Below are 26,886 nucleotides of genomic sequence, written 5' to 3' on the forward strand. Positions count from 1 at the left end.
CTTCCATATCTTAGCAATTGTAAATAATGCTGCTGTGAACAAAGAGGTACATTTACCTTTTTGAATTAGTGGGGCTTTTTCTTTTTTCAGAATATGCCCCAAAGTGAAATTGCTGAGTCATATGGTTTAGTTTAGTTTTTTGAGAAACCTTTCCACAGTGGCTGCACCAATTTAGATTCCCAATGTGCTTCTGTTTTAAAACAAAATTAAGTCACTAGTTTTAGGTGCCTTAATCATTCACTATTTGTTCTGGCCTGTCTGCTTCAAGAAACTGAGGCAAAGGTACAGAAAATAAATATTGGTTGGGTAACTGATACTGTGTTAGAACTTCACCCATCAGTTCAGTTCAGTTCAGTTCAGTCGCTCATTCATGTCCAATTCTTTGTGACCCCATGAATCACAGCACGCCAGGCCTCCCTGTGCATCACCATCTCCCAGAGTTCATTCAAACTCACGTCCATCGAGTCTGTGATGCCATCCAGCCATCTCATCCTCTGTCGTTCCCTTCTCCTCCTGCCCCCAGTCCCTCCCAGCATCAGAGTCTTTTCTAATGAGTCAACTCTTCGCATGAGGTGGCCAAAGTACTGGAGTTTCAGCTTTAGCATCATTCCTTCCAAAGAAATCCCAAGGTTGATCTCCTTCAGAATGGACTGGTTGGATCTCCTTTCAGTCCAAGGGACTCTCAAGAGTCTTCTCCAACATCACTGTTCAAAAGCATCAATTCTTCGGTGCTCAGCCTTCTTCACAGTCCAACTCTCGCATCCATACATGACTACTGGAAAACTATAGCCTTGACTAGTTGGACCTTTGTTGGCAAAGTAATGTCTCTGCTTTTCAATATGCTATCTAGGTTGGTCATAACTTTCCTTCCAAGGAGTAAACGTCTTTTAATTTCATGGCTGCAGTCACCATCTGCAGTGATTTTGGAGCCCAAAAAGATAAAGTCTGACACTGTTTCCACTGTTTCCCCATCTATTTCCCGTGAAGTGATGGGACCAGATGCCATACTTTCACGTAATTTTCATAGTAATCCTTTTAGTTAAGTCTTATGTTACCCTTTTAGAGAAAGCTCAAAAAGATTAAGTAATTACCAAAGGCCACAAAACCACTAAGTGGTAGAGCAAGATTCAAACCTAGATCCAACCAAAGCCCATGTTTTTCTCCTTCACTATAACCTGTTCTGCAGTAAAGGTCTAGGCCAATAATTCACTCATTTATTCTTCTCCTGCAAATACACATTTTAAAAATGCACTTCATATACTCTTTTACTGAGTAAAATAATTTATTAAGTGCCTACCACGTGTAAGGACCGAAAAAGGCAAATTAAACAGGGTTCCCAGGGCCTTCTCTTGCTTTGGAGACTCTTGCAGTAAAGTGCAGGAAGCCTTTCATAGGCTGACACTGGGAGGAAAGAACGCACAAGGGCAGCAGAACAGAGTACTCCCTGAGTCACTTCTGTGTCAGAGAGGAAGCGGCCCCAGCATAGAGGAGGAAACTTGAGGGTCATCTCTGCATCATCTCACAGTCTGGACCAGAGGCTCCAGAGCACCCCAGTGCCAGAGGGATGGGGCCTGCCCCGTGGTGGGTGTTAACCATTGAGGAATGCCGGTGGAATGCACAGAGGGCCCCTCCCACATGGACGTGCAGTTTGGTACCTGACTCTGGCCATGCCCCAAGCATGTCCGGGAAGCTTTTTCCCTCTCCCAGTGAGCTCCCCTCCACCCCGGACCATGAATCCTTCCATAGAAAATAAAAAGGAGCTCAGATGGGAGATGGGTAGGGCTTTCAGGACCCTCCAGCAGAGCAGCCCTTGAGCAGGGAGCAGGGGAAGGTGAAAGAGGCTGCTTCACCCCAACCTAGAAGCCTTTGGTTGTAGCATCAGTAACCACTGAAACCTGCTTCCTAGGGTCCAGGAGTCACTGGTACCTAAAGCAAAGACACAGCCCAATTATTATTCATAATTTCTTATGTTAGTAAACAACCTTGGTGTTTACCTATCACCTCCCCATCTTTTATCTCGGTAATCACAACAATCCCACCAGACAACTTGTATTCTATTCATTTTATACATGAGGATTGAATAGACACTGAGTCGTATTGCCCAGGATTACACAGTAAGGACCGGGCAAGACTGAGTTTGAACCTTGGCTTTCCAACATCAAGTCTGGGATGCTCACCTAACCACAGCCAGTAGATCACACTGTGAGCTGCTAGAAACCTACATTTGGGCCCCTAACTGCCACACCTCTTGACATTTGTGGCTGTTTGGAGGCTGGAATAAATAATTTAAGTCTTCTAGACACCAACCTAGTCTAACTACAGGTGGCCATGGAGAGTCTATGAAATGCTGACTCTCATGTTAACCTGCACGTTTGCACCTCTTACTTCTAAAAATTTTGGTACCAAAGGGTGGGTGGGAGAGCTCCAGGTCTGGGATGCATCTAGACAGGTTTTCTAGAACAACTTATGGGTGCAGCCTTGGGTTTAGGGAAAATGTGCAAAAGTTAGTGCAGTGTTGAGGGGTTTAGGAGGCAAGAACTTAGGAGAGTGAAGAGAGACCTAGTAATTCTGACCTTTGCAAAGACAGGATCATCTGAGCAGGAAAATGTAGCCTCTCTGCTCGTGGATAGACAGGACAACAACCCAGGTGTTTCTTTTCCTTCTCAAAGTGTCAGCCACGTGGCGGATCTTTACAATCTGCCCTGGTAAGTGAATGATCTGGATCTGGGCAGAGCTGTGTTTGAGTCCCAGCTTTTGCATTTTGCAACATGGCCTTGGGCAAAGTAATTAATCTCTTTTGCTCTCTTTTTTTTTTGCATCTGCTAAATGGCAAGAAAACAGCTTCTCCCCTAGATCCTCCAGGGGAGAATCAGCTCAGCTGATACCTAGATTTTAGCCCACTGGGACTCATTTCATGCTTCTGACCCCCAGAACTGTAAGATGAAACCTGGGTGTTCTTTGAGGTCACTAAGTCTTTGGTAATTTGTTACAACAGCAACAAGAAACAAACACAGATTTTGGTGAAAATCCCCATCTCTCAGGTCTGTTGAGAGGATGAACACAGAATGCCAGCAAGTGCTGAGGATATCATTAAGTGATTGCAACATGACAGCTTTCACCATCGCTTTGTTCTTTTGTGCCATTATCTAAGTGATTAAGCACTGCTGAAGGAGAAGAGAACTCATAGTGGAAAAGGAGAAACATCTAGCCGGCAGCAAGCTGAGGGCATTCCCTGCCCATCCACACAGTCCTGCCCTCCTCAATTAGTCGCCAGCCGGCCTCCCTGACATCTCCTACCTCATGCTTGTCTCGATTTCTTCATTTCATTCTCCTTTCCCTAAAACCAAGCTCCCACCTGCCTCCTCCCTTCCTTTCTCCCACTCTGGTCCGCATTTTCCCGCCCTAATTTTGAATTGCAATTCTCCCACAAAGTATTCCTGGGTCTCTTCCCCTTCTTTAAAACTCTGTGTGGCAGAACTGTCTTTGGGATCTTGTGGGATATATTTAGGCCACTGGGGCCAGGTCCTTTGTTCAGGGTCCCATGAGCTCCCCCTCTTTCTTTGGAGACCTACCTGCTTTTTCTCTTTTCCCCTCTAATTTCCTCCTTCATTCTATAGGAGTACAGTCATTTTTGCTTTGAATCCACATTGCTATCATCACACTTTAAATCCCTTAAAGGAACAAACTGCCTTCTTTCCGTTCTTTAAGCCCAACTAATGACCACAACTAAGTTGCCCCTGCAGATGGGTGCTGGGTGCTCACGAGGCTGCTTCCGGCCTCTCTGGACATTCGCCCTCTACTCTCTATCTGTATCTGTGTTGCCTGAACTTCTACCTTTCACGGTCTGTGTATCTGTGTCTAGTGTAGATGGTAACCCAACTGGTCAGGAGCAGTATCTGCACATTCCAGGGAGGGACTTTATAACATGTTGAGCCGGCTATGTGAGTGAGGCTCCCATCTGTGGAGGTTGTGCATTAACTCCAGACTGGCTCCACTCTGTCTCAGGGCAACCGTCTCAGGGAAGAAATGACACTTCTAAGCCTGAAATGACATTTCCAACCGGAAAGAAATGAATGGCATTTCTAATCAGAAGCTCCGCATAGCAATCTTATAACAATGGCCCCGTTTCTTCCATTCACTCAGCAAACACTGATGACACTGGTGATATCCACCATGTGCCGCATTCTGGGCCAAAAAAAACTCATAAATTTCAACTCCTTCAGTTTCTACCACTAGCCAAGTGAAGGGTAGGGGGAAATATTTAGAGATGTTTAAGATTACTTGGAAGGTTGTAAATACTTACATTAGAGTGTAACAAAGAAGTTACAATTTAGCAAGGTCTGAGTCAAATGGAAGGCTTGCTTCCCACGGATTCAGGACACACACCAGGACTTCGGCCAAACTGGCTCATTTGTTATCTCCCAGGCTCTTCACTCTTCTAAGGCTCTACTCCCTGATCTTTCCTTTCCTTTTACCTGGAATGTCACTCCCACTTTCCTCCCACACCCACCCACATCTATTTGATACAGAGGAAACCACACAGACCCTGAGAGCATTATCTCTTCCCTCCTCAAAACTCTGATGTTCTTAAGATCTTATTACATGCGTTATAATGATTTGGGAACACAGCTTCCCTACTAAAGCCTGAAAGTCTAGAATGCATCAGTCTCCCATATGTATCTTTGTATACCTCAAAATGCAAGTTGTGCCATATAATACATTTTGATTTAGAGCCTGAGTGCATGAAGAGGATAGTTAATTAATTTAATAAACAAAACACTGAGATGTGGATAGCTATAATTCCAGTGTAAAAGCCAAAATAAATCACCCAAACACTTACCCCACATTCCTTCCAGAGAATTCTCACCAGGGGAGAGACACATTTTTTAAAGCGCTGGACACAGCATTAAACCTCGTAAATACTTTCTGAGAGCCACATGGGCTAAGAAGAAGCACTTGGGCTCTGGAGTCACGTAGACCAAGCCTCCAGCCCAGCTCTCCCATTTACTGGCTGTGAGACCCCAGGGAATTTAATTTACCAATTTAAGCTTGAGTTTCTTCATCTGCAAAATGGAGCCTCCTCATCCTTTTTCTTTTTCTACCTAATTGGGTTATGAAAATCAGATATGTGTATATCAAGCCCCTAGTAGAGTAGCGCATAAAAGGAATGGTTAGCCCCTCTTTCTCCCACCACCCCCCGCTCAACGTGACAGAGTGTGTTTAATTTGCCAGCTATATTTGAAGACAATAAGACCTCCTGAAAATAATCGTTTTTAACAGCTGCCCAGAGTCTAAATGGGAACCAATTGCCCACTCCACCCACGTGTTTTTCCTTTGGGCTTCAGCTTGCCGTGACCAAGGGCAGGAAGAACCATATCAGGGACCTCAGGGTGCTTCGTCACCACCTCAGGTCTGTCCTGAGTGACTTGGGGCCTCAGTTCATCACTCAGAAGGATGCAGTCTGTGTGTTGCACATCTTAAAGAACTCCTAAAAGCTGATAATCAGGCTCAGACCAGCTTTACCATTTTTTTCCTTCTTTATGAAATTACAGTGATTACTGAACATAGTAACGAAACATCCTCCATTGCTAAATGACCGCCTGGCTTAGTTTGGCCTCCGGAACACAAGGAGGCACGACGGTGTGAGCCAGCTCTGCTGTGGCGCTTGCAGCAGTCTTTATTCCCTGCTCCTATCCGGTTGTAATGTTCTCAACTGTGTCCACAGCTTGGGGGAAATCCTGGAGATGGCGAAAGACGACTCCACTGTTCGTTGCTTCCAGGGCCTGCTGATTTTTGGAAATGTGATTATCGGTGTAAGTAATGAGTATTTTCCGGGAAATTCTGCTCTTTCTGTAATCATGATTTTAGATCCAACAAAAGTGAGACTTTAAAGGAAAATAATGCGATAGAGACTGGTTCCCTTCGTCTTTTCTCCCTTTTAAGAAATGTATTAGTAAAACATGCTAGCTAGAATTTAACAATATGAATAATCCTATGTAACTATGTAAGAAAGTTTCCTGGTAGCTCAGTAGTAAAGAATCTGCCTGCAGTGCAGGAGATGCAGGAGACTTGGGTTCGATCCCTGGAGTCGGGAAGATCTCCTGGAGAAGGGCATGGCACCCCACTCCAGTATTTTTGCCTGGAGAATCCCATGGACAGAGGAGCCTGGTGGGCTATAGTCGACAGAGTTGCAATGAGTCAGACATGACTGAAGCAACTTAGCACGCACCCAAATATGTAACATATCAAAAGACCATGTGGAAAATGAGAGCTACTTCCCTCCAGGCTTTAAACACCAGCATCTTAAAGGAGCCATGCCTACCATGGTTAGTGTGCAGGTATCCTCAGCACACACGCGGCAGTGTGTCTTTCCTTTCCCTCCTGGGTTTGATCTCCATGGACTCCACTACTGGGGGCAGGTGTCTGCATCTTCCTGTTCTGGTCACACAGAGGCCAGGACCGGGATGTGAGAGTAGCTCAATGGCCGGGCTGCATGGGCACAGGGAGGTGAGAACTCTTAGGAGTCAGGATCGCTGGCTCTGGGCCCAGCCCTGCCTGACTCTGCGTGACTCTGGACAGGTCATTGTCTTTCTGGGCCAAGATCCTTCATCTATAAAATCCAGGGAGCAGGAAAGATAACCACCAAGGTTCCTCCCTCCTCCAACATTGCCTGGTTCTCTGGCACTGATAAACATGACCAGGACCAGTTTAAATATTTATTACAGTCCAGGAATTAGGGTGGTGGGCAGTGGGAATGTAAGTGAAAGATGAGCTTCCTACAAGAAGTCATTGTTCGAGTAGTCCATGCCCCCAAGGGTTTTATGGATGGTCTGAAATTGGCTGGGTCTCCTCCCAAAGACTAAAGTAGAGAGAAATGTGGAAGGAGGCATGAAACCAGTTCGCAGGATGGAAGGAGCTGTGTGGTTGCCTGGCAATGAGGAGTTTAAGTCAGCTGCTTACAGCCTATGCAGGGGGCAGAGTTAATCCTCCCAGCACTGCCGCCTCCTCCATCCCTTTCCCAATGCTGCTCTCTGGGCCACCAGCCTGACTGAACCCCCTCTGCTCACAGATGTGCGGCATCGCCCTGATGGCAGAGTGCATCTTCTTTGTATCAGACCAACACAGCCTCTACCCGCTGCTTGAAGCCACCAATAACGACGACATCTATGGTGCAGCCTGGATTGGCATGTTTGTTGGCATCTGCCTCTTCTGCCTCTCTGTCCTGGGCATCGTAGGCATCATGAAGTCCAACAGGAAAATTCTTCTGGTGGTAAGACCTGAAAACTCTGTACATTTCTTTCCTGGACCAATTTTGATGGACTGTTTCTTCTTCCCTGAGCGCAGTGCTTTGGTTTTCAGCAGGGTAGGTAGAAGCAGGTGCCAGGTGAGGGGTGAATAGAGGGGAAGACCCTCCCTGCGTGTGGGGGCAAGGATGCTCTCCTCTATCGCAAGTCTAGAAAAGTCCAGTACAGAGAGGCTGAAGGGGAGACACCTGGGGGGTCACCAAGATCTAATTCTAGATCTTGGCTTCTCTGACTGGTGCCCAGCAGATACAGCCAGGAGCTACATGGGCCAAAGGAGAGACAAAGTGAGAACTCAATGATAAGATTTTTTTTCTCCTGAAAAAAGGTAGTTTAAAATCTTATTATAATAGTAATCAAGTGTTAATATATTAGGATATAAATCACAAAATATGCATAAAGTTTTAAGAGAAAGCATGAGCCTCCTTAGACATTTTTGAGCTCAAGGCTGATGATTTTGTGGAATGGCCTACACTTCCCATCTCATGCTTTCACTCTGCTTTTTAGGGACCCTGGAAACCCTTGGTGGGCTCCAGGTAGAGATGAGTTTCAGCTCCCACCTACCTATGAAGGCTCTAATTCTGGGCATCCATAGGGAGGTTTCTGCCCCACACTGCAGACAGCAGGTTGTGCCCTGACTTTGCAGGTAGAAGCAGGTTTTCAGCCAGCCAGGCTAAGAACCCTCGGTACTAGGTCTAAACTTCCACTCCCTCTGCCCATGTTCAGGACAGCAGTTTCTCACCCCAAGATGGGGCCCCAGAAATACCTCTCCTAGCCAAAGGCTGCAGGACCTGAGTTCCATCTTCATGGAACGAGTCCAGCAAGCTAAGGTGCCTGTTGGTTTGCTTTTCCTGTGGACTAACATCATGCTGGTACCCAGGGAATGTAGAATATTTACATTCTCTGGGTCCTTAGTGTGAGTTAGTCCCAGGGCAAAAGCACCCACCTTTTCAGGGTGGGGAAAGGAATGCAGGGAAAGGTGTCCTTAGAGGTGAGCTTCAGCCATGTCCTGGTCTCACTCTGAGCCAGTCGTGTGTGCACGGCACAGCTGGGAGCACCCTTGGCCATGCCTGGCAAGGAGACCGAGCCATGCACCCTCCATGCGACTGAGGAGAAACATCTGCACCCTGTGTCTCCTTTCTGGAGCATCTCTAGGGGGATTCTGAGCCTTTTTAAGGGGAGCAAGCAAAGCTCTCGACAAATAGCAAGGCAACAGCTATTACAGCAGGGACATTGTCATGACGCCTCTGAAGGGGCTCCTGCTGTTAACTGGGAGTGAAAAGTAGCCAAAGCCTTTTCCTGGGCAGAATGGTTAGGGCGGCAGAGGTCCAGCTCTGAGAACCAATCGCCCCTGCCCAGGTAGGAAGAACAGTTTTCTCTGCGCCCCGCCCCAGAAGAACCCGAGGACAGTAAGCACTGTGAAAGGCTGAGGATGGCAAAGTAGTCCCCGGCCCATATCTAGAAGTCATTTGTCCTTCCGTTATTCTCCAGCCACAAACAGGGGCAGCGCGCTGTGGAGGCATCATGAGCACACATATACCCCACCACACACACACACCACCACACACACACACACACCCCACCACACACACACACACACACACACACACACACACACACCACCACCACCACCACCAACAACAACAAAACTCACAATATGCTGTTTTACTCAACTGACCTGATTCAAGTAGGGTGGGAGTAGGTGAGAGAAGGTGCTGTCAGAGAAGATACATCAGCGGGTGTATCAGACACTAGGTAGAGCCCGTTCCTCTCTGATAAGACTGGACATTGTCAGGAGGCAGGATAGATATTAAACATGGCCCTATTCAGCTTTTTGTGTCCCCGGTAATCCTAAATCTTCAGTACCATAAAGATGTTCCCCAAAGAGAGGAAAGTTAGGAGGCTCTACCTAGCATGTGATACACCAAGACTCTCTTGCCAGCCACTGAATGAACACACAGAAACACCAGTTCATTGTCTTGTATGTTTTCCCCCAGTTTAAATGGAAATGCAAGGTGCTGAACTGAGAAAGCTCTGTATTCAACAGTCTTCTATTCTCTGGGAAAAGAAGGGACTTGAGCTGATTAGAACCTAGCACCAAGTCTGGCTCCAATCACTGATCAGTGAGGGTTTGTTGAATAATTATGTAAATGATTGCATAATTATATTTAGGCAAATGTACTACAGAAAACATAATAATTATTTGTTTTAAAAGAACTCTTTGGAGGTAGACATAATTTTTTAATACCATTTGTTTCCTTTCCAGTATTTCATCCTGATGTTTATTGTATATGCTTTTGAAGTAGCATCTTGTATCACAGCAGCAACACAACGAGACTTTGTGAGTACAGCCTCCCCAAGTGGAGCAGAAACGACTGTATGAATCATCATTACCATGATAACAATACAACAACTGACATGCATTAAGCCTTTACCCTGCACCAGGCATTGTAATATGCACCTTCATAATAAATATATAATTCTTCTCCTCACAGTAACCCTCTGAAATAGGTATTAACACTACTGTCATTTTATAGATAAAAAGAAAATGAGACTTAAAAAGTAATTTGTCCAAGGTTACACAGCTGATAAATGAAAGAGGGGAATCCTGAGTCCAGGCCATCCAGGGCCCAAGCTTGCACCGCCATGCCCTTCACACTCTGTCACAGCCACGGGCCTTCCACCAGGATGATCACTAACCCACTGTATCTAAGACATCTTCCTAAGTCAGCATCCTGCTTTCTTTCCTTTCTCTGTTCCCTGGCTTAGGTCACCCTCCAATGCCTGTCCACCCAGGTTTCACTGGGATGTGTTTAGAGATGGGAGTCTTCTCCCAACACAGGCACTTCAGACACCTCGAACAACCTCACACCTAATCCCAACCCCCACCCCAGCCTCTGAGCTCAGTTTTATTTAGGAGATAATGTTCAGTGCCCCCAGCCATGGGCTAAGCATCACTTTGCCTCCTTGAGGATTAATATGCTAACTCTTCCTCTTGTGTTGCCTCCTCCCACCATAGTTCACACCCAACCTCTTCCTGAAGCAGATGCTGGAGAGATACCAAAACAACAGTCCTCCAAACAATGATGACCAATGGAAAAACAATGGAGTCACCAAGACCTGGGACAGACTTATGCTCCAGGTAATACCTGCTGGGGAGATTCCATTTTGTACCTAAACCAGTATCCAAGGTGTATGGGTGGCTAGGAGTGAAGTCAAAGTTTGGGGACCACAGCCTCCAAAGGGGCCTCCTTCAGCAAAGACTTGAGAGACTTCCCTGGCACTGCAGGGGTTAAGACTCCACCTTGCAATGTGTCAGCTTCCCTGGTGGCTCAGACGGTAAAGAACCTGCCTGCAATGCGGGAGACCTGGCTTTGACCCCTGGGTTGGGAAGATCCCCTGGAGGAGGGCATGGGAACCCACTCCAGTATTCTGGTCTGGAGAATTCCATGGACTAGTCCATGGGGTCGCAAAGAGTCGGACACAACTGAGCAACTTTCACTTTGCAATGTGGAGGACACAGGTCCAATCCCTGGTCGGGGAGCTAAGATCCTACATGCCACAGAACAATTGAGCTTGCCTGCAGCAACTACTGAGCCCGATACCGCGACTAGAGTGTCCATGCACTGCAGCAAAAGATCCTGCACGACACAACAAAGACTCCATGTGCGCAACTAAGAGCTGATGCACCCAAATAACAAAAAATTAAAAACAAGGGAAACTTGACATAAGCAAGTTCATCTATTTCCTCTCATTTACTGGCAGGGACATATGACTCAGTGAACCCCTAGATCTATATTTTATTTTAAACCATGATGTTGATTCACATCGATTTATAGGAGTAAAAAAAAATGTAGATTACTCATATGCTCTACTTCTTAGAACTCAGACATCACTTATTAAGAAAATGTTGCCTCCGCCCCGCAGTGAACTCAAGTGGAAATTATTATCTACCTTGCTTGCTGAGTGCCTTTTCACACCTGTCTAGTCCTGTTCTAGACTTGATCACCCAGTTTTTTCTAACTGGCAATCATAAAGATATCCAAAGTTACCTCAAATACCATCAAAAGTACAAGTCTTGCAGAATACCCATTATCATACCCATATGGCTATAAGAATATACATACTTATCCCCTACACATCCCCTTATCCCAACTCTGTACAGCCCTGTCCTCCTTCCCAACCAGCTTCCAATGTTTCCCAGTCCGTCATCAGCAAACTCCTTAGAGCCTCCACCCCTTCTCTGAACTCTCTTTACACTCTATCTTCTAACATTTCCTTCATTTAGTCTCATTTCCTGTTCTGTAGATTTTAGCCCATTAGGACCTCCAGTGTCTTGGTCCCTTTCTCATTTCCTATTACTACTCTGACTGTATTTTTCCCCCCACTCAATTAGCAAAGGACTGAGCTTTTCAAATGAAAATGTGAATGGTCACACTTTTGAAAGATCTACTTACCAACTTTTTAAAGTCTGCTCTGAAACAAGTCTGGTTCAAATTTAACCAATTCCCCTCAAAATTCTCACATCAAATTACAGAACGACTATTTCCTTTGCTGAGATATTTTCCATAATCCAGCGCCAAAAACAGGACATGCTTTTAAGGTAGTTGCTTTATCACCAAGTTTGCTGAATATGTTTGTCTTAAAAGTTGAGAGATGGCATAGTTTTCATTCCTTCCCTTGAAACATTTTTGCAGATTTTATAAAAAGGAAGGAAGGTGATATGAAATGTGTTTTATCCTCTATCCTCAGTTCTATCTAGTACTGGAGTGGGTTGCCACTGCCTCCTCCGAGAGTGCCATGAGCTACGTATTAAGTGATCTTTCTTTCCTATGTAGAGGCGTAACCATGTGCCACCAGGTTTTGTTGTTTTTTTCTAGTTTATTTTCTCCCACTGTAAAAATAATGCATAATTGCTCCAGAAAAAGTTTTTTAAAAATAGAAAAGTAAAACAAGAAGAATTTCTCATAATTTCTTCACCACAAAAATTTTAATTTTCTGATTCTGTTTGCTCATATGTAACATGAAAATAATTATAACTCTCTCACCTTATTGTATCAAGATACTAAAAATGATGAACATTTATTAAAGGTTTACTAGGGGCCAGGGGCTGTGTAAACACATTAACAGTATTAGCTAATTTAATGTTCACAAGCTTATGAGTCAGGTACTCCATCTGTCCCAGTATTGAGGCCTGGAAAGTTTAACTTGCCAAAAGCTACAGAGCTCATTCAGAGAAGGCAATGGCACCCCACTCCAGTACTCTTACCTGGAAAATCCCATGGACGGAGGAGCCTGGTAGGCTGCAGTCCATGGGGTCGCCAAGAGTCAGACACGACTGAGCGACTTCACTTTCACTTCTCATTTTCATGCATTGGAGAAGGCAATGGCACCCCACTCCAGTACTCTTGCCTGGAGAATCCCAGGGATGGGGGAGCCTGGTGGGCTGCCGTCTATGGGGTCCCACAGAGTCGGACACGACTGAAGCGACTTAGCAGCAGCAGCAGCAGCAGCACAGAGCTCATTAATGGCTAGTAAAGTAGTAAATATAAATGTATTTTGAACACTCTAAAATGTAATACCTTAAAAATACCTTCAGCTTTCATTTGCAGATTTCTAGTAAACAGTAAATAGGGTACACTTTCCATCTCTTTTCTCCACAAAATCTCAGTTGCTACATTGGTGGTTTTGTCAAGGATCATGGGAGAGAATTTTGTATCTCGTGTGCTAACAGGACAATTGCTGTGGTGTAAACGGCCCATCAGACTGGCAGAAATACACCTCTGCCTTCCGGACTGAGAACAGCGATGCCGACTACCCCTGGCCTCGTCAGTGCTGTGTTATGAACAACCTTAAGGAACCTCTCAACCTGGAAGCCTGCAAACTAGGAGTGCCTGGATACTACCACAATCAGGTGAGTCGTTCCACCCAAGACCTGCCAGAAAGTTTATCTGCTCTTCATGAAGAAAATACTAATTAACTGTAGGTAATAGTCTCTCATTAAGGAATTCTGCATCCTTTTTCCTAAACCTCATGTTGACTATTTCCTTCTCTGTTAATAAAATGTAAATGCTAGTCCAGGGCTGATCTAGGAAAATTCACATTTTAATGAATTGAACAGAACATGAGAATTGCGATAGTAAAATCCAATTTTATTTAAATGAAAACTATTTGTACAATGTATAGAATTAGTATTTTGAAAAATATTTACATCAAACAAAGATTTGCTCTATTTTTGCAAAATGTAAATTGAAAAGGATGACATACAAAAGTGCCAGGGTCCAGCCCCGGTGGATCCAGGGTGATTTGAAGGTGGGGACGGAGTCGGCGTCTTTGGAAAAATACATATTTAATCACAGATATAGAGAGATTAGAAATGGATAGTGTAGTAGGAAGATTGGTGGAGAAAAAGAGGCTGAATAACTTGGATTACGTGGAATAGCATCCATGCTCCAGATGGGAATTCAGCCAGAAAAACAAGGGCAAGAAAGAAGTGACATGGGGGAATCAGTCTTTCCGGAAACTGATCCGATTTCTTTATTTTGGGGTTTGCTTATATACCTTTTGTTACACATAGGGATGAATACAGAGTCAGGCAGGGGTCAGCAGTCCTGACCTTTATCAAAATCAGGTGCTTCACATAAATGTATAAAAAAAAGGTCTTAGGGATATTACATCATCTTCTGGCCATGAGTGAGACCTGCTGACATTTTATGATCCTTTCTTTCTGATAACCAAAAACTTATTTCTTCCAAGGGTGTTTTTTCTTAAACCAGGCACCACCCTCCAAATAAAGTTACATTCCTATAGGGTGAGGGTGTAGTGAGTTACAATCAAGAAAGGAATTTATTTAACCCAAGGTTAACATGATTAGTCTTTTTTTTTTTTTTTTTTAGTTTTTTATTTTTTAAATTTTAAAATCTTTAATTCTTACATGCATTCCCAAACATGAACCCCCCTCCCACCTCCCTCCCCATAACATCTTTCTGGGTCATCCCCATGCACCAGCCCCAAGCATGCTGCATCCTGTGTCAGACATAGACTGGCGATTCAATTCACATGATAGTATACATGTTAGAATGTCATTCTCCCAAATCATCCCACCCTCTCCCTCTCCCTCTGAGTCCAAAAGTCCGTTATACACATCTGTGTCTCTTTCCCTGTCTTGCATACATGATTAGTCTTAAAGGTTAATACTTATTTCTCCTATATGCTTAAAGGTTAATACTTATTTCTTCCTATATGATAGTTATATTTATTATAAGGGTAGGGAACATGGAGATTTAGCAGCAAACATCAGCCCAACAAATGAAAATCCTTTCACCAATGCTCCCCTTAAGATCTATTAAGTCTTAAGATATGATAAAGTTACATTTTTACATAGCAAGAACATAGTGATTTATAACAAAGTACAGTGATCTATTACAAAAGAGAAAATCCATTAACTCAAAAAGTCTAGTATTGCTAACATCAAACTACTATATTTCCTTTTCTATATTCCAAATACATTGATTAATATATTCCCAGGTGCTTAAGGATATGGAGGCCTGGTAGCAATCATTGACTCAAGAAGAAGAAAAAGCCCTATGCTAATTAAGACTCTCAAAATACTCCAAAACTCTCTGTGCAGTTTATGGTTAAGAGGTAGTAAACAATCATGTGCATAGTGGCAGGAATATGGATAATCCTGTCACACAAGCTAGTCTGTCAGCAGAGAGGTTTGACCTGAAACATCCTTGTCCCACCCAGAGCAGGGAATTAGCAGCAATTATTGACACAACAAATGAAAAAACCCTTCACCAATATAATTCCTAACCAACACACTATACTAATAATTTCTAACTCCCCAAAAGAATTTGCCTTTAATAAGTCTAAAACATCTCATGCCTCTCAGGTTGGGAGGCTATAAACAATCACATGTGGCCGGACGAACCTATACAGGCAAGCTAGATAACCTTCAGAGGAGTCTGTAAGCTGAAACACTCTTGTCACGCCCAAGAATTTTTATTGCCTTGGAGCTGCACGTTTACTCCTTCCCAAGAAAAATGGTTATGGAGGAGAGCATAAAACAGACTCTGGTTTTGGGGTTAGATGCTCAGGAACAGGGGGTTTCCTGAGGCTTGATCACGCCTTTGCGTATGCCAAGCCTCGTTCCTCATGACCTTTGCCATGGGCAGCGTTCCTCACTCTGGCTCCCAGCACAAAAGGAACATTTTGCCAGTTCCAAAGCAATGGTGATTGCTGAGGGTAGATGCAGTAATGATGCATCCCCTTCCTTACTCAGTGGTAAGCTGGGATAGTCTTCCTGAAACATTCGATTGGTGATTTGGGTAAAATGTGGTTTACATACAATTGGTTTTTGAAAAAGTGTTTCCAGCCTGATGAGAATGATATGATGATCATGAAAACTAACGTTTACTGAGTACTTATCAAATACCAGACACTATTCCAAGTGCCATACAGATATTAACTCATTAAGGCTCATCAGGTGGTGCCATTTTGATCCCTATTTTACAGAAGAGGAACTAAGATATAGAGATACTAATAAGTGCTTGCCCAAGTCATGCAGCTGGTAGGTAGAAGAGTCAGGACTCAAATGCTAGCAGCCTGGCTGCAGAGCCCAGACTCTAAGCCAAGAAGGAACTTGGTGATCATCCCAAAAAGCCCTGAAGAGAATCCTCATACACTTGAAGTCGGCCTCTAAAATGCTTTCACTGCTGTGCCAGTTACCACTTTGAGCAAAGAGTTGTGTGCCAGTACATTAAGTCATTGAGAAATGCCAGACTCTTCAGTCTCAGATGAAATAATATGTACTTTCAGAATGAAGGACAAAGCACTGCTGGTCATCATGCCTCCCCTCCTCCTGCCCTTAACACCACCCCCCACCACCTCTGGAAGGGTGCCTGGACTAGGATTGGTTGCATTATCCCAGAAAAGGACATGGGAGTGATACAGATTATGTTGTAGAGTTGTTCAAAGAAATTCCCACTTAGCCTTTCAGCAACATTGTTTTGGTATCATTTTAATTATATTCAGACTGCTAAAAAAAATTTAATGTATTGCCTATAATCACAATATGCAATCTAATGATCACTTTGAAGAATAATAAAATGCTTTTAACATTTCAGCCTTGGAACTAGCCCATGCAGATGTAACTTGACTGGACTGTAATTCCATACACACTGATCATGTCTTTGAAAGAGACCAAAAAAGAGGTTTGCCATCAAAAAATTGGTTTGTTTCATAGCCACGCCATTTTCCCTTACACATAGAATATTCTAGTAATGAAGGAACTCTACACTCCTTTTGACACTTTTGTCTCGCCCTCCCTAACAGTCCTTGGCCTTACCACCTCCTCCACCCACTAGCTACACCACAACTACAAATTCACGTCATTAAATCACGCTCTCGCACCCAGTTCCTGCATTCTAAAATTCCTCTCTGTCTGACTCCCTGTGCTCCTACTTTCTCAATCCCCCTCTCTCACCCCTGACTAAATCTCTTATCTACACTTTCCTCCTGATTCTCCCTTCTCTGATCTCCCAGATTCCCACGCACCACCACTCTCTCCAAGTGACAGGTCCTGCTAATTCTCCTATAGCACTCCCTTTCCACAAAGCAAAGTATGCCACCCCAGTACCTCATATACTCTACTTCTATTATTGCAGCTGATACCTTGAAAAATGAGTATTTGCTTGCAAGCCTGTTTTGTCCATTAGTCTCCTTGAGGGCCATGTATCATTCAGTTCTGTATCTCAGTACTTAGCATAATGCCTGGCACAAAACAGGCATCAATAAATGTTTGCTAGGTGGTCAAATGAAGAGGTGAATGACTTTTTCTCATCCATATTGTATTGGGCTGGCCAGAAAGTTTATTCACCTAATAAATACATTGTTCAATGAAATTATTGATGAAAATGAAAAATGTTTATCTTTTATCTTCATTTAAAATTGAACAACCCAGTTTTGAGGTAATCCAACAGCTTTATGAGATCTGCAATTCACAAAGAAAGGCTAACAAAATGAGGGACATTATCAAATGGGTAGTAATAATAGAAACCCACCAGAATGTCACATAGCATGTCAGATGCAAATACATACATTCTTACGTCATGGTTCATCTGCCCCTAAAATGCTATGTGCAAATTCTGATTCACTACATCTCAAGAACATTATGATGGAACTAAGGAAGATGAAGGTAAGCACCGCTACAATGAGAAAAAGGCATCATGAAAGGTACTAAATGAGAAGGGGTGAAAACCTGGGACTTTTGTCTGTAAGCTTCATGAGGGCAAGACTCATTTCTGCCTTGTCACAGTTGAATGCCCAGTCTGGAGCCTGGCACCCGGCGTAAGTGGGCTTTTAAACATATTACTGGACAAATGACCACCTCCTGGGATTGTCAGGTGGACCAAGTGAGAGATGGATACAAGAGTGCTTGCGAAGCATCAAGTGTGTCGTAAATGACATCGTCGTAGTTATTACTTTCTATCCTGTTCCATTCATCCTAACCAGGTGCCCACTTTGCGCCAGGCACTTGTCCTAGGCTCTAGAGATTCAGTAAGGAGCAAGATAAAGTCCGTGCCCTCATAGAGCTTGCATTGTAGTATGGGAGACAGACCACAAACAAGTTACCAAACCAATACACAATCAATGCCAGGTAGTGGTAAGTGCTATGAGCAGAAATAAAGCATGATAAAGATATAGAAAATAATGGGGAGAGAGTTTTCTCTGGTTGTCGGGAAAGGCTTTATTAAGATACTTGCACAGAGTTCTGAATTAAGTGAGGAAAGGAGACCCTCAATTAAAGAAAACTGAAGACAGTTCTGAACACAGGAAGTAGCAAGTGAAGAGGCCCTAAGGTGGGGGCTCTCAAGGCAATCCATTTGGCAAGGCCAGAACAAGTGAAAAACAGTAGGAGTGAAGAAGGTAGATTTCTTAGGGCCTAAATCTTTTCAGATTTGCGGGGAGGTATTCTCCTTTGGTGGAGAAGGCAATGGCACCCCACTCCAGTACTCTTGCCTGGAAAATCCCATGGACGGAGGAGCCTGGTAGGCTGCAGTCTATGGGGTTGCTAAGAGTCGGACATGACTGAGCGACTTCCCTTTCACTTTTCACTTTCATGCATAGGAGAAGGAAATGGCAACCCACTCCAGTGTTCTTGCCTAGAAAATCCGAGACACGGGGGAGCCTGGTGGGCTGCCATCTATGGGGTCACACAGAGTCGGACACGACTGAAGTGACTTAGCAGCAGCATTCTGCTTTGGAAAAACAATTTAAATGTTTTTGCATACTATGAATACAAAATTAGGTACAGGGCTTTGAAATGGTCTTGCAACTAAGGAGCCCTGAGCCCAAGCTTTGCAGTGAGACAGCTTCTGCTGGCAGTGGCTGGGGCCACAGACAGAGGCAGGGCCGTATCCTATAGCACCTCACAGGCCATTGTGAAGACTTAGAATTTCATCTTAAGATGGTGGGAAACCTTCAGAGGGTTCTGAGCTCCTACTCAGAAGAAGGCGAAGTGATCTGACATGTTTCACTAGGACCCCTCTGGCACAGTATGAAAACTAGTAGGGTGCCAAGGGTGGACTTGGGCCTCAGGGAAACCAGCGAGCAGAGACTGTAGGAACCCTGGGGTGAGGCCATGGTGGACTGAGGTGGTAGTAGGAAGCAATACATGTTTGGGTTTGAAGTGTATTTTAAATCTAAACAGATGTGCTTAAGAGAAAAACAATTAAGCATAATTCCAAGACTCATCTGAGCATCAAGGTGAATGGAGGTGTCAGGTGGAAGGAGTAGGGTAAATGGAGAGAAATCAAGGCATGTATAGCAAAGCCAGGGCATGGGAGTGGATGAGCAAGAGATTGGGGCAGGGTCGGAAAGGACTGTAGACACTGGGCAGGGCCTAAACTTCAAGCTCAGCCTTTCGAAGACATTTCTCTCTAGATCTCAGTATTCATAAAACCAATCTGGTCACTGCATTTCCTAGGCATTCCTGTGATTTCAAGGGCTTTAGCAGAGGCCACTCAGATGGCAGGTCTAGCCCTATGCACGCGTGTTACTCCAGCACTTTGCATGGCGACTAGGACAGAATGTGCTATGTGTAAAACTAACCAGATTATGGCATACGTGAATGAATGAATGACTCGAGTAAAAAATGAATCACTCTTTCGCACACACATGGTGGCTCTTCTAGAATCCTGTAAAGATATGTTGAATACAATGTCAAGTGAGAATTCAGACAGCACTGTGTAGGAGTTCCTTTAATGATTAAAAAGTAAAACCTCTAATTCTCATTTACTAGAAGCACTTTTATTGAAAAACAAATCAAAAAGTGACTCTGCCTTCAAACAAATCACCAATGGAATCTTTAGGGAGAGAAAAACACCTCAAATTTTATGAAGAATACTTTACATTGCCACATATTCAATATGAGAAAAAGTTTTGCTAAAATAGCAGCACCTCAGTTAGTTAGATCAAATGAAAAGAAACAGAAATAAATATGATATAGAATAGTTGTTCATCAGGATTATTCCTATTTCTTCAGTAGAGCACAGTTGTCCGGGGGGCTGTCCACAGGGATATAGAAATAGCCTGGTCATGTTAAACTGGACTTTGGGCTGGCATTGATTCAAATCACCTTCCCACCATCTTTTACCTCTTTTTTCTGGTCCCTTTCACGCGGATGGGGAATTGCCCCCTCCTTTCCAGGGCTGCTATGAGCTGATCTCTGGACCAATGAACCGACATGCCTGGGGAGTTGCGTGGTTTGGATTTGCCATTCTCTGTTGGACTGTAAGTATTTCCCATCGCATGTTTTATTTCTGAGAGGATAGTGATGAGGAGAGACCTCGAGACTGTCCCTGGTTAATTCAACCACACTAGACAGTCTAGAAACGAAAGCTCAGACCTGAGGGCTTGTCAGCAGGGTGCTGGCACCAGGGGAAGGAGAGTGAATTTCCAGGGGGGAGGTAGGCGTGAACCTCCCCTACCAACCAGCTCCTTCTCTGGCTGATTGGGGTGTGCTTGCACTTCTCCATCTCTCTAGATCTTATAAATTCATTACAAGTAGATATCAAAGGCTGTCATTTCTCTAGATGCCTCCTGCCCAACTCTCACCCGCCTCCCTCCTTACAAAGGGCTGCCTTCACCATTCCCCGCTGGTCCTTCTGCCCGCCTTATCTGACGCACATGCAGACAGGAGGGTATGACAGTGGGTCTCAGTCCTAACTGCACATTAAGACCGCATGGAGGAGTTGGAGGGGGGCATACCTGAGCCCCAACCTCTGAGCTTCAGATTCCAGTCGATTTAGGGGCAGGACCCAGGTCTTTCCTTTTAATTTTCCAGATGATTCTAATTTGCTGTCAGGATTAAGACCCATCGCATTCAGGAAGCAGTCTCAAACTTTTGGCTTCAGAACCCCTTTTCACTTTCTCAAAAATTACTGAGGACTCCAAAAACTTTTTATCTATGGCGAAAATTAACCAACTAACCCTGTTACAAATTAACACAGAATTTTTAAAAATATGTGTTAATTCATTTAAAATAACAATAACAAACTATTTCATGTTACTGTGAACAATATATTTCTGTGGGAAAAAAAAGAGACTATTTTCTCAAACAAAAAAAAAAGTAGCTTTCATTTTTTTTTACATTTTTGGAAGTCTCTACAATGTCTGGCTTTTTCTGAAGACAGTTGGCTTCCCATATTTCATCTTCATTTAATCTGTTATAATATGTTGCTTACATTGAAAGATTTGAAGGAGATCCATCCTACACACTGATATGTAGTTGGAAAAAAAAGAGAAATATTTTGGTAGCCTTATCTGAAAATAACTGAATATTCTTCTTTGGCACTACCAAAAACTGGTCAAGTAGTAGTAGTTTCTTAAAGGTTAGTTGCAATACGGAATCTGAAACTTCGTCAAAGAACTTTTAGGACTCTGTTACATTAAAGGACATTACATTGGTGTGTCTTGCAATTTGTACAAATCTTTTACCCACTCATGACTGGCCATTTGGGAAAATACTGGTTCACTGCGTGACAGGATAAGCTTCCACGGTGGCTCAGTTGGTAAAGAATCCACCTGCAATGCGTGTAACAGGATGGACTCAGTCACCTCTGCCCCTGTGATGCTTAAGGCAAGATTATTCTTAAAAATCCAGTGTCACCTAAGCTTGAATGAACCTAACATAATTTCACCCCCCCCCAACTCCAGTGTTTCTAGAACAATTCCTTATTTATTTTTATTTTTCTTATATTCTAGTTCTGGGTTCTCCTGGGTACCATGTTCTACTGGAGCAGAATTGACTATTAAGAATGAGATGTACGCACCATACCACTCCCCACAGTGACTTCGGATTTGGTGCTGGAAATGCTCTCTCCTGGTGTTCTGCCTTTGTGCTGCCTGGGAACTTACGCATTCTTCCTCACATTGCCAAATCAGTTGGTATGGAGTTCCTTTAGCCTCTCAGACTCCTGAAATTTTCAGCACATCTGTTTTCACCCTGATCTAGGATTCTGCAACATTGTTATAGGCTGTAGGAAAGGGAGGATTTAGGATAGTAGGTAATAACTATTCCCATCTTTGTTTATTTTTAATATGGGGGCATCAAGGCATTCCTGGGAACCTGTGTTATACTGCAAGTCATGTCTGTATTGGGATAGCAAATCTGCCTGTATTTCTCACTGCTTTCTAAAAGTACCCTTCAAAGGCTTTCATTGTGTCAGTATTGTCCCAGTGAGAGAACTAAGGAGAAGACTGCTGAAACATATCTTTTGCCTTTGTTCTGTGCTGGCTTCCACCTACAGACTCAAGTGATTCTCTTAAAGCTAGCTTGGGAACCCTTTATTATCCAAGGCAAGGCCTGATCTTGATCAAACCGTGGTTGAAATTTCCTCTCAGACACTGCAGAGTGATTCATGCTGGTAACCTCAATTCCCCCACTAATTAAAATATATGAACTTTTGGGACAAAGGAGAGACCTGTTACATATTTACCACCTTCAACCTAAAACTGCTTTCCAACAGGGAAGAAGCAAGCCAGCTGTTATTTAGGTGATTTAGGGTGATTTGTGCACTGAAAAATATTTTTCTTCTGATCTGTTTCCTTTTGTGATCCTGAAGGAATTTCTTATAACAACATTTGTCTTTATATAAATAAAGAGGATTTTAAATATGTCCACTTACTTTTCTTTTTAGCACTGTCATAATTGGTCATGTATGAGTCTAGCAAAATGGGTTTTCCAACAGAAGAGCATAGGAGGCTGGTGGGAATTAAAGTTTAGGAGATGGAAAATGCAGTACAGTGTGGCTTCCCATGGATACTGGGTAATCCGACTATACATTTAAATGGTTGGAACTTCAAGTTTCTGTTAACAATTTGCGGGGCTGCTGCTCCTCAAATCCTTTCCCCCTGCATCTCTGACTCCAACTGCTCAGCGGTACCCCGCCCCCTGCCATGAAGAAAATGTACCTGGCATTTCAGGTACTCTCATGCAGTAGCCGGGTTCCAGGCCTTGGCCTTTCTTGTGCATCAGACTGAGCCCCAGGGCAGGGAGGGACAAAGCAGGGGGGATGGCACCTTGGCCTGCACCTGGGTGGTAAAGCTGGAGGAGGAGCCTATTCCCCAGACAGGGGTCAAAGGCTCCTGTCATGAGACACCACCAGCCTGCCCCTCCCCGGCCTCACTTGCCTCTCCAGGATAGAGCTTGGTGTGTCAAGATAAATGACACCGGCACATGGCTGAGAAGTCTCTCTCTGGTCTCTTTGAAGAAAGGAAGAGAAAGGAGCTTTACTCTGGGCAAAGCTTTGAGACGCCTCTCCCATCTCCCTTTCCATCCTCTCTCACTTGTTCCGGTGTCTTTTTCTTTTGCCACTAATTGGATTTCCCAGTGCCCTCAAGCCTGAGCAAATCCTGTCTTGGACCTACTCCTGCCTTCCCTCTTGAAGGCTTCAGAGCTTCAAATTCTCTCTCCCTACAAAATTCCATTCTCCTGTGACTTGATCTCAGCTAGGTTAAGGGAAAGCGTTTTTTGTAAACTAATTCATACTAAGGTGTGAGTGACAGCTAATCCACACTCTCTTAATCTTCTCTGTATATTTTTTTTCTGAATAACTGAAATGGATCTTTGTTGGTAGAATCCAGTGCAGGAATGCAAGCTGGAAAGAGCTATTGTGGAGAAAGATGGCCTACTGGCTGCTCGTTAAATTTTACCCCTGCCTTCTCCACCAAGAAGTAACTAGAAAAAGAATGGGCTTCAGTTGGTCACTACCCACCACCCCCTCTCCAGATAGCCTCCTACCAAGTAAGACCCTGAGCCCAGGTACTCAGTGTGTTTAGCCCCTGGCAGCTGGAGGACACATCTTTCAGCTGAGACAGACCCGGGCCTGAGGGCTTCCCTGCAGAGTCCAGCCGTTCAGGACTCCGCACTTCCTGGTACCGGGTTCTGTAGTTTAACCTCAGAGCAGCTCCTCTACCCAGTTCCTGCGTCCACCCTCTCCACCTGCCCTGGAAGCCAAGCCCTGCCCCTCTTCCTTCTGGGATGGAAGTGGGGCTCACAGCAAGACCCAAGCCACACTGTTCAAGGGGAATCCAGACCCAGCCTCATTAAGGGGCCCACCCACCCACCAATCCAGGGAGAGGGTGACAGCAGGCGAGCTGGGCTCTGGATTGCTGGCTGGAGACACACACAGACAAAACCATCTCAAGAAATCTCCCACTTCAACGGCCTGCTTATCGGGTGGGTGAGGAACAATTTACCACCAAACTGACACTGAAAATGTGTCAGGCTGACCTTGGGGTAGCTCTTACTCAATTGCAATACTGGACGGGTCATCACGCTCCTTGGTTGGCCGTCTCCTCCCCACACTGTTACTCAGGCTTCTGGCAGGCTGTTCACCCTGAACATTAGGAAGCTCAGTTTTTTTAGCCCTCTAAGTTTTTCCCACTTCAGCTGGAATAAACAGGGACTACTCCTAATCTACGCAGCAGACCAGGTAGTTTCTGGCTACCCATAAAGGCAAGAAGAAATAGCACCCATCACATGGGTTTGAAAGTTGAATCTCCTCTTAACCTCTTCTTAGTGAAGTCGCTCAGTCGTGTTTGACTCTTTGCAACCCCATGGACTATAGCCTATCAGGCTCCTCTGTCCATGGGATTTTCCAGGCAATAGTCCTGGAGCGGATTGCCATTTCCTTCTCCAACCTCACTCCAATTCCTACCCTCACCAGACTGACTGACAAGCAGGCTGTGGTTGAGGAATTGGAAGCTAAGCTGCTTTCTCATTTCTATAGAATCAACAGTCTCCTCTCCTGTGCCTTGTTTCTCTTCTCTGCTTCACCTCACCCAGATCCTTATCACCTCCTGTATGTGAGGCTCAATCAAAGAGGAAATGTGGCTTTTTCGCAACGGGTTTGCCTCCAGGACACAGGTGTCGTGAAAACCACCATTAAACCTAAGCCAAAATGGGAAAGGAGAAGACCCACATCAACATCGTTGTCATTGGGCACGTACATTCAGGGAAGTCTACCACAACTGGCCATCTGATCTACAAACGTGGTGGGATCGACAAGAGAACAATTGAAAAGTTCGAGAAGGAGGCTGCCGAGATGGGAAAGGGCTCCTTCAAATATGCCTGGGTCTTGAACAAACTGATAGCTGAACGTGAGCATGGTATTACCATTGATATCTCCCTGTGGAAATTTGAGACCAGCAAGTACTATGTTACCATCATTGATGCCCCAGGACACAGAGACTTCATCAAAAACTTGATTACAGGCACATCCCAGGCTGACTGTGCTGTCCTGATTGTTGCTGCTGGTGTTGGTGAATTTGAAGCCAGTATCTCCAACGGGCAGACCCGTGAGCATGCCCTTCTGGCTTACACCCTGGGTGTGAAACAACTAATTGTTGGCGTTAACAAAATGGATTCTACTGAGCCACCCTATAGCCAGAAGAGATACGAGGAAATTGTTAAGGAAGTCAGCACCTACATTAAGAAAATTGGCTACAGCCCCGACACAGTAGCGTTTGTGCCAATTTCTGGCTGGAATGGTGACATGCTGGAGCCAAGTGCTAACATGCCGGAGCCAAGTGCTAACCCGCCATGGTTCAAGGGATGGAAAGTCACCCGTAAGGACGGCAATGCCAGTGGAACCACCCTGCTTGAAGCTCTGGATTGCATCCTGCCACCAACTCGCCCAGCTGACAAACCGTTGTGTTTGCCCCTCCAGGACGTCTATAAAATTGGTGGTATTGGTACTGTCCCTGTGGGTCGTGTGGAGACTGGTGTGCTCAAACCTGGCATGGTGGTCACCTTTGCTCCAGTCAATGTAACAACTGAAGTGAAGTCTGTAGAACTGCACCATGAAGCACTGAGTGAAGCCCTTCCTGGGGACAATGTGGGCTTCAATGTCAAGAACGTGTCTGTCAAAGATGTCCGTCATGGCAGTGTGGCTGGTGACAGCAAAAATGATCCACCCATGGAAGGAGCTGGCTTCACAGCTCAGGTGATTATTTGGAACCATCCAGGCCAAGTCAGTGCTGGATATGCACCTGTGCTGGACTGTCACACAGCTCACGTTGCTTGCAAGTTTGCTGAGTTGAAGGAGAAGATTGATCGTCGTTCTGGGAAAAAGCTGGAAGATGGCCCTAAATTCTTGAAATCTGGTGACGCTGCCATTGTTGATATGGTTCCTGGCAAGCCTATGTGTGTCGAGAGCTTCTCTGACTATCCTCCCCAGGGCCGTTTTGCTGTGCGTGACATGAGACAGACAGTTGCTGTGGGTGTCATCAAAGCAGTGGACAAGAAGGCAGCTGGAGCTGGCAAGGTCACCAAGTCTGCCCAGAAAGCTCAGAAGGCTAAATGGATGTTATCCCCAATACCTGCCACCCCAGTCTTAATCAGTGGTGGAAAAACGGTCTCAGAACTGTTTGTCTCAATTGGCCATTTGAGTTTAATAGTGAAAGACTGGTTAATGATAACAATGCATCGTAAAACCTTCAGAAGGAAAGGAGAATGTTTTTGTGGACCATCTGCTTTGTGTGTGGCAGTTTAAGTTATTAGTTTTTAAAATCAGTACTTTTTAATGAAAACAACTTGACCCAAAATCTGTCACAGAATTTGAGACCCATTAAAAAAAGTTTAATGAGAAAAAAAAAAGAGGAAATGCGGAGGGAATTCCCTGGCAGTCTGGTGGTTAGGACTCCACTGTCTCACTGCAGGGAGCCCAGGTTTGATCCCTGGCTGAGGGAACTAAGATCCTACAAACCACACACTGTGACCAAAAAATTAAAAATTATAAAAAATTTTAAAAGAAAGAAGAAACACAGGGGAGACTAGTTGTGAGCTACTGAGTTTGCTTTCACATGTGACATTTTTATCACAAAGCTCGAATGGCCACATCTACTGAGTAGATCCAAAACCTCTTGGAAAAAGGTGCATTGCTGAGAAATGCAGAGCTACCAATCCCTTTCCCAAGCCACCCTCCCCCAAGACCCCAAATAACTCCAAAAACAGACGCAAACATCTTCTTTAAATAAGACAAATTGCCAACTTCTCGGGTTAGACAGAAATTTGCTG

The 26,886-nt window shown here is 44.5% G+C and overlaps 2 protein-coding genes across 2 annotated transcripts in view; both read left to right on the forward strand.

Moving 5' to 3' along the window:
- The window catches only part of UPK1B (uroplakin 1B), a 31,148-nt gene extending 8,665 nt beyond the window's left edge, over positions 1-22,483 (forward strand). Inside the window, exons 2-8 of the mRNA XM_012094983.5 lie at positions 5,726-5,813; positions 7,070-7,270; positions 9,568-9,642; positions 10,321-10,443; positions 13,036-13,215; positions 20,013-20,096; positions 21,570-22,483. Of these exons, the coding sequence (XP_011950373.1) occupies positions 5,745-5,813; positions 7,070-7,270; positions 9,568-9,642; positions 10,321-10,443; positions 13,036-13,215; positions 20,013-20,096; positions 21,570-21,620 (783 nt within the window). The 5' untranslated portion in view covers positions 5,726-5,744 and the 3' untranslated portion in view covers positions 21,621-22,483. The remainder of the gene's footprint in view (positions 1-5,725; positions 5,814-7,069; positions 7,271-9,567; positions 9,643-10,320; positions 10,444-13,035; positions 13,216-20,012; positions 20,097-21,569) is intronic.
- A 2,217-nt stretch (positions 22,484-24,700) lies between these two features.
- LOC101117816 (elongation factor 1-alpha 1-like) lies at positions 24,701-26,452 on the forward strand. Its single transcript, XM_042231755.2, has one exon. The coding sequence runs from the start codon at positions 24,770-24,772 to the stop codon at positions 26,360-26,362; it is 1,593 nt and encodes a 530-aa protein (XP_042087689.1). The 5' UTR covers positions 24,701-24,769; the 3' UTR covers positions 26,363-26,452.
- Positions 26,453-26,886: the final 434 nt, after the last annotated feature.

Source organism: Ovis aries, chromosome 1, assembly GCF_016772045.2.
Source record: "Ovis aries strain OAR_USU_Benz2616 breed Rambouillet chromosome 1, ARS-UI_Ramb_v3.0, whole genome shotgun sequence".
NCBI lineage: Eukaryota > Metazoa > Chordata > Mammalia > Artiodactyla > Bovidae > Ovis > Ovis aries.